We start from the raw sequence: 14,402 nt of genomic DNA on the forward strand, positions 1-14,402 counted from the left end.
CTTCAGGAGGTTGGGAGGTAATTCTCCTGGAAAAAAAAAAAAAAAAAAAAGATGCCAGGATTCCGCAGGGCTCGGCAGTAATTCCGGATGGGGAGATTGTCAGGCTTCCTACCAAATCTCTAGTGGGTACCAAGGCAATGATGATGACTAATTTGAGATGCTGGCTTGAAATACCGGTGCACAACCGGGTGTTCAGGTGTTGCCTTGTAGCCATGCATCTTTTTGAATGCAACCAAATGTGTACATACTGTACATATAATGCGAGTGTGCAGGAGCACAGGAGGCAGAGGGCTGAAACGTAGAGGGTTGAGCATTTTCATAAGGGGTCAGATTTGTGTCACGAAACAGAAAACAATTACATTATCAAAAACTTGTTAACCAATGATTATTATTACAAACATACATTCCTAATTAGAGTCGCTACAGTACCAAAATTATACCTTTTATATGGTATGGTAAACAGTATATTCTTCTACATATATAAATATGTTTTTCTATGAAACCTTTTTTTTTTTTTTTTTTCAGTTGACATTTTTTTAACTCTGTGCTTCAGATACATTTCAGCCTCTGCTGAAAATTTAGTACCCATCCCTATTCCTTCTTGAAAATGAATAATACTTGATTTAGTAACTGATTTGAATATAGGTCAAACAGTTTGACTTACAGTTTTTTCCAAATTGGAAGTCTAAATTTATGGACTATAAATCACAATAAAAACTGCATTTGAAGTGTTTCTTGGGGCATATTAACATAAAAATGTTTCCCATGTATTTTGGATCTGGTTTTGTATCTGGTGGACATTTGTGTGTTAAGAAATCCCCTGATAAGTGTGTTATTTAGAAGATTCTGGCAGACATCGGTCCCTCTCATCCAGAAATAGGTATTCCTGGCTCATTCTGGTGGGAAGAGGTGGGAAAAAATGACATATCGTGTATGTCTGCTGCTGAGATCAATTAAGGGAATTTGTTTGTCCAAACTGTGCTCAGCCAACAAACAACTCTTGGATTGCTGTCTGGGTGCGAACACTAGAAAGAGCTACCAATCAGATAGTCATGGTTTAGGTTAAAGATGATTATAGCTGGTCTCCTTTTAGGCCAGTGAACTGTATGTACATGGATGTTTATGATTGATGTTTATTGGAGCTGCAGGGTCTTTGTTACTTGTTGTTTGTAATACCCCTGTGATTATGATTGTTTGAGACACATTTCCAGTATTTATTAATCATAACAATTATTTTAAGATCTCTAGTTGACGTAGGCTAGCTGTGATTTACAGCAGGTCTTATGACATGAAAAATATATTGCTCTCAAGTGTTTTGCTTGAGAACTGTAAGGTGCGAATAGTTTTTTTTACTTTGTGTCTCTTTGGTTTTATACATCTTGTGTCAGGTGTGTGTGTGTGTGTGTGTGTGTGTGTGTGTGTGTGTGTGTGTTTTCTTCATGCTTTTACTGTAATAATCCCCCCCCCCCAAGGCATTTGACAGCAGTGCTCTGGTCGCGGTCACACCTGATGTACCTGCAGCTAATCCTATCCCACAACCGATGTCACTGTAACCAACCCTGTCACAGCACTCAAGGCGGCCTCAGCTCCTTCCTGACATCTCAGTCACACCTCTCTATCGTCTCCTCCCTTTCCTATCTGCTCTCTTCTTGTCCCTGCTTGACTTTATAAATGCGCCCCTTCCTCTCTCCCTACCTATCTTCCTGACTGACTGACAGACCCCCTGCCCTGCTTTTGTCTTGTATCTTACCTAATAACATACTCCTTCTCCTTCACCCCTGTCTCTTCTGCTGTTCTGCATCTTATCATACATTTCTACCTTGATACTAACAAAGCCCCCTCCCCCCCCATCCCCTGAGCTTTGATTTGGCTGACATTTCCACCTTCTTTCCCTCACATTTCTTTCTTTCTCTTTGTCACCTGCTGTACCCACCCACGCACCACTATCTTCTCCTGCCCTGCTGCCACCAGAAATAAACCTAGCTACAGGTCGTCTGTCACAAAACAGAAATTGCATTGTGTACCTGTCACCAGTGCTCACATTTTCCTGCACCCAAAGGAATGACTGTCTGCTCTTTCTCTTTCTCCACTGAACCCCCTCCCCTTTAATTCTTTGCAGAGAGTAAGCTGCGAGTGCAAAAGACCAACCTGTCTCATGTGTACCCGGAGGACAGTCGTGTCAGGATCAATTGCTCCATCACCTCCCAGACCAGCCAGGACTCCCAGCACGCTGTGCTGTGGTACGTTAGGCGCGCGACAGGGTCAGAAGCTGACGAACTTCTCCTGAGAATTGAGCGCTCGGGAGCCTTTGAGTACGGCGCCTACGCAGATGAAGAGAGACTGCGACGTCGTGTGCAGGCCGAGAGGCTGTCACCCCGTTCCTATGTGCTGACACTGAACAGGGCAGAGAGCAGTGATTCTGGGACGTACTACTGCCTGGTGGAGGAGTGGCTGAGCGACCCGGATGGGGCCTGGTATCGACTCGCCCGGGAGTCCTCAGGGTTCACGGAGGTTCTGGTCAGACAGCCAGGTGAGCAAGCAAAATGCTTATTTATTCCCACTGCAGGGAAGCAGCAGCTGCCACTTTAGCCTCACATATTGTCCTGCTTTAGATCCGTTGAATGTAGTTTAGCTAATCCCTCCTCCGAATCGCTCTGCCTCTCACACCATGCTCTGCTTAAGGCCTCGAGGCTGTTTCGCTCTGATGACCTTACACCTGCCCTGGGCAGAGCTCAGGTGGCAAAAAAAATGGGTTGAAGTCATGCCAGCTGTCATATGACACGCCAGAAGGCAAAGCCTGGCTTCAGCAGAGAACCAAATCCTCATGTCCAGTACTCAAAGTGCTCAAAGCCATGATGTACCTACTGCCACCCAGACCCTGACATCCCACCTCATGATGGTTATCTCAAGTACACGCCACCTTAAATCTTCTTCTCTCCTTGACTGCATTTTTCATTAATCTCTTACCACAACCATCCATCCATTCATATACAACGAAACTCCATGCAACTAAATTCAAATAATGTATAAGAACCCAGCCATCCATGACACCCCCCTTTTTTTTGTATGACTCTATTCCACACACCAGCTGAAGGTGACTTTTGTCAGACCTCTCCGAGAGCAGGGCTCTTCTGCCAGGTATCCTGTTTATAATGCAGAGTGAAATCCAAGATATGGCATTTGGCCAACTAGAACGTGAGGATCCAAATGTGTGGTCATAAGCCAGCAGGGCAAGGAAAACTGCCTGTATTTTATGTAGATAGGGAAGTTAACACTGCCTCCACAGTTAATAAAGCCACAGCACACATTCAAATGCAGAGATCTGCAACGCGAGTGTGTGCGTCTTGTAAAGGATATGAAGTATATTCTTCATAACCATACAGATTTTAATGATATGTAAACATGTCCATAAGATAAATAGAATATGTATATGCAGTATAAACATCATGGATATTCATCAGGAGCTAAAAAAATGCATTCACCTTGGAAGTCATCCAGAAATCTGGCTATCAAGAGGAAAGATGAGGGGAGATGTGTGCCAGCACCGCGCATTTTTATTCTCCTCTCCTGCTGTCCTCTCTGCTTCTCATTTTGCTTTAACAAGAAGACTGTTCCAAACTGTGTGAGAGAGGAGCCCAAGCAAGCCAGGTCTTTACTGCCATCTTTTTTAACTGCAGTGGAACTGGGTCATTATACCACCCCTGAAGGGCTGTCACTTACTTATACAGAAAGACACACTAGCCTTGGGGTAGGATCAAACCTTGCTGAAAAGCTCAAAGACTGGTGATAGCTGTGGGCAGCACTGTGGGATTTATTTATTTTTACCTTTTTTTCTTTCTTTGCATAGTTGCAAACTTTTGTGTCACTGTATGTATTATCATGTGCTGTTTTTATTGTGTAATTTGAATTCATTCAGGCTGCAAACTTAACCTAACGCTATTTGAATTATCAATCAATCGGCTGATTATTTTCTTGACTAATTGTTTTGTATGTGAAATGTCAGAAGACAGTGAAAAAAGCCCACCACAATTGCGCAGAGGGCAAGCTAAATACTTTTTCCTTCCTTCTTTCTCATCTCATTTCTCACCTCTTCTGCAGAGGTTCGACTTCAGGTAGAGGAGTTGGAGTCGAATGTGACAGTGGAAGAGTCTGGTTCAATCCGGCTGGGCTGTAGCATTCCCTCCCAGTCATCCCGAGACTCCCGCTTCTCTGTGTCCTGGTATGTGGAGCACTATGAAGACGAGGACAGTGAGGACCAGCCAGGTGAGGAAGACAGGGAGCGGGAGTGTGTGTTCTCCATTGGCCATGATGCCGTTTTTGGAAATGGAAACTGCAGCCCCAGAGAAGAGGCGGGGCCTAATTCCCGCCTGCAGTTTGAGAGGATGGCCTCTGACCAGTACAGCCTGACCATCCAAGGAGCCCGGCCAACAGACGCAGGCCGATACTACTGCCATGTAGAGGAGTGGCTACTCAACCCCCGCAACGCATGGTACCGCCTGGCCACCAATAACTCCGGGTTCACTATCGTCAATGTTATGCAGCAAGGTAAGTTAATTAACTAAATCCTTTGAGCTTCCCTGAATGCAGATGAAAATGAACACTGTGACAAAGCAATACTTGGATCAATGGCTGTCTTCAGATAGATTTAATCTTACTGCTGCTCCTTTGAATATTTCGTCTTGTGCTACATTCTGTCAAATTGCCCAATCCTAATATGTCCTCTTTGTTACAGTATATGTAACAAGATAATATTAATAGTCCAATTAAGGAGCTCTCAGATACTCTGAATGTCATCCCTGCTTTGGATGATCTGCTCCCCAAAGTCACAACATTTATTTTGGAGATTGGAACAACCCCAGTTAAAAGCAGAGCCAGACATGGCCACCCACTGTTTAACATTAAAGCAGAGTGATTAATGGCGTTAAAAGCAGTGCTGGGATCTAAAGAATTCAAATAAGTTCATTCACCAGTGTCAACAACTAGATGAAGATCATCTGTAGCTGTAAGAAGTGCCTCCTACATGCTAAATGTCATATAATTCAATCAAATAGGCCATTTTATTCCGTCATAATCAATTTCAGTGACTATTTTCTTAAGGACCACACCAAAGATGGCTTTTCCAAAGAACGTCTTTTTGCATCTGTGAAAAACGTTGATTCGTTTATTCTCTCTCAACAGTGTCCACCCTCCAGTCAGTGGTGTGCTCCAACGACTCCCTCTTCTACTTTGTCTTCTTTTACCCCTTCCCCATCTTCGGCATCCTCCTCATCGCCGTGCTGCTGGTGCGCTACAAGAGCCGCAACAACAGCAAGAGCCAAGAAGGCAAGAACGGCGCCCCCCTCCTGTGGATTAAAGAACCTCACCTCAGTTACTCTCCCACCTGTTTGGACCCGCCTGCACTCAGCCTGCACCCCGGCTCTGTTGACTAAGCGAGGGTCCTCCCCTCCTGTCTCGCACACATTGCGGATCTAGCCGACACGACGCCAGGGAGCAGATATGGACTATACCTTCAGACCTTACTGTCGTTCACTGCTGTGTTGAATTAGTCAATCAGTTGATCAGTTTAAAAAAATCCTACCCTGGTTGCTGCCTGTTTTATGTTGACATCTGTGTGTGTCTGGGCGTGTGTGTGGGTGTGTGGACTAGAATGAGTGTGCCATGTTAGCACAATTAATTGTGTGAGTGCAAATTGAAGGGCAGGAGAGTATTGTGAGCCTCTCTAATTATTTTTTTTTTTTTGTTGTCTCTGAAATTTAGTCTCATAGCTGCATTTTGATTTTTATTACACCAATTATCTGTCTATTTTTCAAAAGAGAAAAAAACTGCGCACATGAGATCAATGGCCAATCCGTGAGGAACATTTAAGAGAAGAGACTCTATAATCAACTCCGGCACTGAGCGGATGCCAAAAAAAGTCTCCGCACTGATCCAAGAGCAGCCACAGCCTGGCCCACTATGTTGGTTGCCATAGTGATGCTCTGCGCCCACTGACTCCGTAGCTGATGACTTGGTTTCCAGCCTGCATAGAGACAAAGGCAAGGACACACAAGCCTGTGTCCGAAGTGAGGATGTGTGTATGTGTGTTGGCCCACCTGCCTCCACAATGAATTTGCCTTGGCAGACAGAAACAGGTCCTGGTGCGCCGCTTAAACACTGCCAGACACTCTGGCCTTAGTGAGAGACTGCTCCGCTCTTCTCTTCTATCCTCCTCCTCTCTGAAAAGAGACAGCGGGAGAAAGAGAGGGAGGGAGGTCGGAAATGACGGAGAATAAATGAACAGCTCTCTCTCCTGCTGAGGATATACGTTCTTTAAGGCAGGGGATTTTTTTTTTTTTTTTTTTTTTTTTTTTTTCAGTGCCAAGTCCTCCTTATGTCCATGCTGTCGTCTGTAGCCAATATTTGAAGTTTTAAAGAGAGGGGAGGGGAAAGCTGATTGGTTCCGAGGCAGATTGTAAATATGTCTGCTTACCTCCTGCTGTGGGTTTATGGGCCTCGTGGGCAAAAGGTCAAATTTTTACACTCATGGTAAGTCAGTTGAATTGTCCTTCTTAAACTGCACAGTGGGGGTCACTGACTGAAATTAAATTCTTGCACATTTCTTTAAGTTGCCCGGTATGACCACTCTGTCATCCTGTCTTCAAAAGATGCATATTAGTTTAAAAATAGACTTGATTTGTTAAGAGCCACACTGAAGATTACTAATGTGTAGATGTGTAGTAAAACACTCTAAAAATGTAATCTGCACATTGTTAGAAAACAAATTGATGGGCGGGGGCAAATGTTTGACTCTTTTGTTTCTTTTAAAGATTTTTCTATTTATTGTTTTATACTACTTTGCAAAGCTTTGTAAAATTTTCTTTTTGCTTTGACATTATCTAAAAACTGTGCTGCTTGTGTTGCCAGGCAACTGCACCAAGCAGATTATGTCAATAGCCTGTGTGTTGGCAATGTGGTAGATGTAGAAATGCTAGATTTGTCCTGCGCATTGCAGTCTGTAGCATTTCATACCAGATTGTCAAATTTGGTCAGTGTCAATACACTGTATATCTATATCTATAATGGAATTTACTGTGGCTTTACATGTACAGTAGTTGAACAGACAAGTCACAAAAATGGATTCACTTAATGCTTTTTTGCTTGAGTCGCATTTATTTAGTGAAATGTGATGTAACACCTAGGTAGGATATTTGATCAAAGACGGCTGAAACCGAACTGTTAAAACGTCTTCTAATCATGGATTCTAGCTGAAGGCGCATCTCCTCAGCTCCCCTGACTCAAGGCAGAAGGGTTGAAAACCTGTGTCACCTTCCCTGGAATGCAACAGCCAGGAGAGGTGAGAAATCCTCTACCCGACCTGGGCCTCACCCTTTCACTGCCAGACTGGACATGAAAACTCTTGGAAAACCTGACATTGTTGTCTCAATCGTGTCAACATGTATATTGCATGACAATACTGAAGGAGAAATTTTGATGTTTTGTAAACTTTGAACTCTTTGAGCATCGTGTTTGTGTGACAGAGCAGTGCCCAAACCCCTCGCTCCCCAACTTCCTGAGCCAAGAGTCAACACGAAGCCCACCCCCTCGTCATTTACAATATTTGACTGCCAATGATGCCCTTTGAACCTGTGAAGTAATCTATTTCAAGAATGGGTGTTGTGGAGATTGTGTTTGATATTATTGCTCATATTTGTCCTCTAAGGCTTTGCTTTTATGCAGCACTTCATTAAACTGATTTATATCATAAAAAGCCAAAAGGTACGTAGCTGATACTGACACAAGCCACTGACTTCTGAGATTTCAACTTCCTTCACTGTTGCTTCTAGTTAACCAGACCATTTCAAGTAGACCACACGATATTTCAGATGGAGAAGAGCTGGTGCTGTTTAGTCTGGGGAGTCAGAAATATGATGCATGTGCAGCGAATACAGCTACAACTAAATTGATAAATGTCTTCAAAGAAAAAGCCCGTCAATTAGTTACCTGTCTATTCATTATTTACCATGTGTTTACAAGTATTTTTCATAAGAGGGATATTGATGTGAATTAATAATCTTTAGCAAAGAATTTGGTAGTGGTTTTTGCCACACTCAACCTCAGTTCGGTACAAGGTGCCGGACAAAAGCAGCATACAATGAAAAAAGACGGGGTCCACACACTGAATATTGCAAGCTCCCAAGTAGTTGAGGCAACATTTCAACTGTAGAAGTCTTACACCCATGTGACAGGAAAAAAAAGATGACGAATCCAGGTACAATTAGGAAGACACATGATACCAAATCCTATTAGCAAAAACATGATCCACTTGTAACAGTTTGGGTCCCTGAATTTGGGTTGAAGCAGTTTGGGGGGTGTGGAGAAAAAGAGAGGAAGGCAAAATGTTCACACAAACTCTGGGACTTCCACAATACTCATAATTTATTCACTTATGACACTTCGACCTTACCAAGCCCGGTTGGACGGCTCTATCTTATCATACATGAAGAAAATAGAAGCCACACGTTCCCTAAATGTCACTCTTGAGTTGAGGGGTAAAGAGAATAAGGAGCTCACCCGCAGACATCCATTTCCACCAAGGTGTGCCTGTATAGAGTATATTTGGGTGCACGGCTCAACTAAAAGAAAACAAAAGTGCGGGCTGATGATGCAGCCCTTCTTGTAACTACATAACACAGCATGTCTTAAAGGCACATTTCACAATTTCGACTGTTACACACTATATTCAGAAAATCATCGGGGCTCTATATATATATATAGCCCCCAATGATTTTTTATATATATATATATAAAATATACATTTCTAAAACGTGCACAATTATATAAATATGTACAATGTGTGCATGAGAAAGATGCATTTATATTCTGTGTGTGTGTGTATACTATAACCAGTTATAACCAAAATGTTGCCTCATTCAGTTGCAATATTCAGCGTATGAACTACCTCTCTTTTTCCATCATAAACAGCCTTTAGCCTCATGTTACTATTTGATGCAATGCTAGTGCAAGTCAAAGAAGGTATTTGTGTGTGTGTGTGTGTGTATGTATGTGTATGTATATATGTTCTGATATATATATATATATATATATATATATACACACACACACACACACACACACACATACACACATCAAAACAGCAGTCATTCTGTGCATTTCCAGGCCCCAGTATCACCAGGAATAACTGATGAAGCTGTTGAAAAGCTCTTATGTGATTTGACAGTAATGGTTGCACACCGTATGGACTTGCATTTGCTTTAGCATTAAATGCTAACATGAAGTAGATTTTCAGATTTTCATAAGTGAAAGGAGCTTGTTGGTTGAAAAAAAAAAAAAAATCTTTTCTGTATTTTTTAAAATAAATCTTGAACATTCCTATGGTGCCAATGAACAGCTGCTTGAGCTTCACTAAGTAATCACATAATCCTAGACGTGGTTTGTTCAAAATTCAACTCTGTCATCTTTCTAGACTTGAGCCAGGAAGCGTAGGGCATGGTCGTGGTGTGTGAAGTCACAGTGCTCCTGCCACCATCGTTGGAGCTGTACACGAACTCTGAATGGTGTTGTTTTGTAGTAATAATATGAATACCATCCAGTGCTGCCTCCCAAGATTCCTCCAGACGTTCTGACAGTGTTGTAGCTGCGTTTTGAGGGCTGCATGTATTGGCTGTGTGCTGGCTCCAGATTTAGGTGTAAAATAGTTTGTGGTGATGTTTTCAGTTCAGCCAGTGATGCTTTATTTTCAGTGATGTATTTTTATATGACCATGGTTTGTTTTGGTTTTTTTTGTTTGTTTTTTTGTTTTGTTTTATTATTCTATCTAATAGTTGCCATCGTGACCATTAAAAAGGCACTTTGCTATTGTCAATTTATTGCAATAAAATACATTCAGTGCATCCTCCTGTTGCACCATATGCTCTTTTCAGTATTTGGAGATGGGTTGTTAAAACAACATATTGATCCAGTTTCCTCACAATAGCCATGATGTACTAAAATGCTACCAGCACCCTTCCCAACATCTAGTTCTGCTTTAACCATAAGCCAAAGGTTAATGCCCTGTAGGCAGCAGGGTCTTGTTAAGTTGGTGTGGGATTTTAACCTCTGAGCCCGTCAACATCATGAAGATTTATTTACTCCGCATGTTCAGTTTGGTCTTTGTGTGTATGTGTGCTTTTTTGAGTGGAGGAGAGAGAGGGATTGGGTCAGCAAGTCAGAGGATAAATGATGCTTAGAGGGCCTCCTGTAAGTTAACCAGGCACTGTTTTGACAGCCTCAGCAAATCACATCTCAGCATTCATAACTCATAACCAATGCAGATGGACTCACTCACTCTACCTCCCCCTCTCCCTCTCAGGTATACAAATACCCCCCAAGCAGTAAACTGCAGTCTTCCACCAATCCATGCCATTCATAAACTTCTCTCAGACTCCTTTCCCATGAATTCATATTAACTCATATTGATGCACACATACCCAATGAAGCCAAGGACGAATCAAGCCACCAGTTCCATAAATCATGGTGACATGAAGGGAAAACAGAATTCACCGCAAGAAGAATCATAGTTTGGTGTTTGCTTGTGGAGTTACTAGATCATTTTTTTGGATTCTGTGATGCATGCAGGTTCCCCTGCAAGAGTTTTTGGTCAGCTCCTGTCAAAACAATGTATCTTGACTGAAAGAGCCCCCACACTCAAAGACATACTGATGCTGAAAGTGCTGATAGCTGGCACACTGATACTGCTGATGTTATTGTCAGCCAGTGTCATCACAACTTCACAGGATGCAAAAACACCAAATCCTCCTCCTTTGAGCGCTCCCTGTCCCACTTTCTCCCTGACTGTTGTTCTGTCTCCATTTTGTCAAGTGCACACCCTATGAGGAAAGATCTGTTTTGCATAAAAGTAAGCAACACTCACAAATCTATAGTCCTCGCTGAGAATGCAGACACCAGAGGGCACACATGGGCAGACAGTACTTAACGATCCACAGCAGCAGGGCAGCAGTCAGGCAAATAGATTATGATTTATTACCAGTGAGAGAGGTCGCACTGAGGAGAATGCAAAGATAGAACATGTCTTCTGCTGTTTTCACTGTGGTGAGCTCAGATGCATAGTAACAAGCCAGAGAGAAAAATCCACGAAGGTCGGTAAAGATCAACTGCAAGTGTGAATAGCAAAAGGGAAACTGTAGAAATATATGCTGGCTTAACACACGATGCTCAGCAACCACTATATATAGGCTGGATAGATGTTCTGTTCATATAGATGAAGACATAAGGGAGGCAGAACTGAAAAATCAACAGCTTAAAGAGTGTGGACTGCTGAGGTCTGTGCACAGCTTGTTGAGTTCACCTTATTGTGGCATGACTCACTTGGTGATGTATGTGTGAGTCAGTAAGAACCACCTTAATACAGAAATTGTAACATTCGTGTTTCAAAGTAGTGCGCTGGTTTCCCTCTGGATGGTTTAAGTACAGAGGTGACATAAGTCAGCAATAAAAGTAGGAGGAGAACCAATGTACCACCTGTGCTGCAGAGGATGGCACCACAATTTGCTATTGATGTATCAGCAGCAGTCAGTAATCTCTAGGACAGTGTGATCTGTGTAAGTTCTCCTGGGGAAAAAAAGGAATCGATAGTTGTATTAAGGGCCTATTAGTTAAAGCTGTTTATGGGGGAAAAAATGTCTCGAGCTTGCTGATGATTATCATGGAAACTCCAGGCAAATCACATGATTCACATGCAGCACAAAACACACAAGACACATACTGACATCCAAACAACAAAAACACTATGGTCCCACATCATTCATTATGAATTATAAACATGCACAAATTTACAAACACACACATTGGACTATTCTCATCTCATCCATAATTGATATACTCTAAAACTGTGTGTGCACTTCCACTGATTCCAAGCTGGAGTAAACTGATGCTAAGGTTGCTACTACGGCAACGTTCCCCTGGGATTTCTGTATTTAGTCTCTCTATTCTCTGAGGCCCTGCGAAAGCCTGGAGATTCACAAGGAGCTAATTAACTGTTCCTGCTATTTGTTGTTTTATTTTGTTTTATTGAGCATTGAGCAATGAAGATTTAATACCCAAAGGTGGATTGACCTTGCGAGATTTCTCCTTCCTCAGGAAAGTTTAGTAAAGGCCATTTCATCTTGACCTGTTCTACTAAAGCTAATCTTGAGCTTGGTCAAAGCAGTTTGGACCATCTAGGGGAATAGAGGTAGTTTTAAATGTAACTTCTGTGAACAAGAGCAGATGTTAAGGTTCTATTTAGGCACAGCTGCAAGCCAACATGCTCACAAGGATAATGTTACAGGACCAGTGTGTAGGATCTTGGGGGATCTATTTGCAGAAATGGAGTATTATATTCGTAATTATGTTTTCATCAGCGCAAAATCACCTGAAACCGATGGTTGTGTTTCTGTTAGCTTAGAATAAGTCCTTCCCATCTACATAGGATCCTCTACCATGGAGGTCACCACATTGCACCGCCATGTTTCTACAGTGACCCAGAATGGACAAACCAAACACTGGCTCTAGGCAGGGCCTTTCTCTTTGTTACGTTACATTTAAAAAAGAGGGGGTCGAGGGAAGGGGTATTGAGTTGGTTGCAATCTGCAACCTCACCGCTAGATGCCACTAAATCCCGCACACTGTTCCTTTAATATGCTGATGTTTAGCAGGTATAATATGATGTTTATTGTATACGCAAGTATTGAAATGCTAGTTCGAGCCAATGTGATTTAAAGACACAAATGTGAACCTGGAGCTACACTTGAGTCTTAAGGATTCATTCTCTGGCCACCGCGGATGTATGTGCAATATGAGGCAATCTATAGCCTATGCTGTACAGTCAGCCACCTTGCTGCAGGGAAGAGTAAAGAGATCTTTTGTAATGTTATTCTAAGCAAGTTGTGTTTTAATTGTTAATAAGACTATGCACACTCAATCAGACGACGTCTTTATGCATAAGTAAAGGTGGTAAAAACAGCGAGCTAATCAGCGATGTGCATGTTGTTCTCCTGTGGGATGCCAAGTAATTATGAATGAGCAGGAGCCGGCAAAGCAAGTTCACTAATGTGCCTTTAGTGCTGAAGATGAGGAGAGAAGCAGAAAGATAAAATTCTACTATATAATGATTCCAGAGAGGGGGAAGGGTGAATCATGGAGGCAAAGAGAACACAGCAGGGAATAGATGGAACAAAATAAATGGCAGCAGAAAGTGCAAGAGGAGAAAATAAAAGGGTGGAAGTGTAAAAACCACGTTCCTTTGGGACAGCTGCTTCACACAGTATCTTTGGTTGAGCCCATTGAATATTTGACAGCATATAATATAAGGGCTCCTTATCCAGTGATTCATCTCATCATCATGAATATGGTTAAGGGTACTGGTATCATAATGCTCACTGAGACCCTGGTGTAAAATTTGCGGATGTGGATTTTACACTATTCAAACTAAGTGTAGCTACTCCCAGTGGTGGTGTGTGTTCCTGTGGGTGAGACGCAGCCCCTGTGGTCTAACAAGACGGCCTCTGGAGGGACCTGCTGTTTGGTGATCTGACTGCCTTTACTGCGTGGTTGTACACAGCGTAGTACTCTGTTGTTGCAGTCTGCACACACCTTTGCCAGGGACTAAGACATTCCCTCAAGGCAGCGCTCTGAAGATCAAAAGCTCTACATGATGGATGTCTGACTCATTTTTGGTATAAAATCTTTTCTGGACTTTCGGTATCTCCCTCTCTCTCTCTCTCTCTGTCTTTCTACCTTTCCCTGTGTGTGTGTGTGTGTGTGTGCTCTAAGTTTTCTATACACGCCCAGTGACAGGCTGTGAATGACGTGTGCAACTCATACACTTGACAAATGAGGAAAGGCCAAGTGCTGATACTCTATGTCTGCCATCCCCCATCTATTACTGCTTCTAACCGCAAATGACAGTACCTGCAGATGTGGTTGTCATGGCATCAGAGCAGGAAGTCTCTTCATGAGTGACTTTGATGTATAAGTTAGGGCCCAGGATGTGAGGTATGCATGTATGTGTCTCTCTCTGTGTGTGTGTGTGTGTGTGTATAAGTGTCCTCCTCCATACACTAATCCTTTCATTAAGTTGCTGCTGCTAACATCTCTCTGCTTGTTTATTATCATTTTAAATAAATCAACAAATGGTATGTAAACAATGCAAAATAATCTAGACAGTGAACCAACTGTCACTTAGCTGATAATGAGACTGAGACATGGCTTAAGGAGTGTGGAGCATGTGTAGGTGCTGACTACTACACACGCTGAATTGTGTCCCTGTCTGTGCGAAGCGGCGGTGACATAGGCAGACAAAACGCCTGTCATCATCTATTAGAACAGAAATCGGTCACAAGAGATTTCCTCACAATGTACAAATG

General features: G+C 42.5%; 1 protein-coding gene across 3 annotated transcripts in view; it reads left to right on the top strand.

The window, feature by feature from the left end:
- The window catches only part of igsf3 (immunoglobulin superfamily, member 3), a 68,544-nt gene extending 58,654 nt beyond the window's left edge, over positions 1-9,890 (top strand). For all 3 annotated transcript variants that reach the window (XM_071475744.1, XM_071475752.1, XM_071475759.1), the window contains 3 exons: positions 2,120-2,530; positions 4,099-4,545; positions 5,179-9,890. In XM_071475744.1, coding sequence (XP_071331845.1) covers positions 2,120-2,530; positions 4,099-4,545; positions 5,179-5,429 — 1,109 coding nt within the window. In that variant the 3' untranslated portion in view covers positions 5,430-9,890. The remainder of the gene's footprint in view (positions 1-2,119; positions 2,531-4,098; positions 4,546-5,178) is intronic.
- The last annotated feature ends 4,512 nt before the right edge of the window (positions 9,891-14,402 follow it).

This window comes from Trachinotus anak, unplaced genomic scaffold, assembly GCF_046630095.1.
Source record: "Trachinotus anak isolate AG129_WGS33_773 ecotype Australia unplaced genomic scaffold, CSIRO_AGI_Tana_v1 ptg000001l, whole genome shotgun sequence".
Taxonomy (NCBI): Eukaryota; Metazoa; Chordata; class Actinopteri; order Carangiformes; family Carangidae; genus Trachinotus; species Trachinotus anak.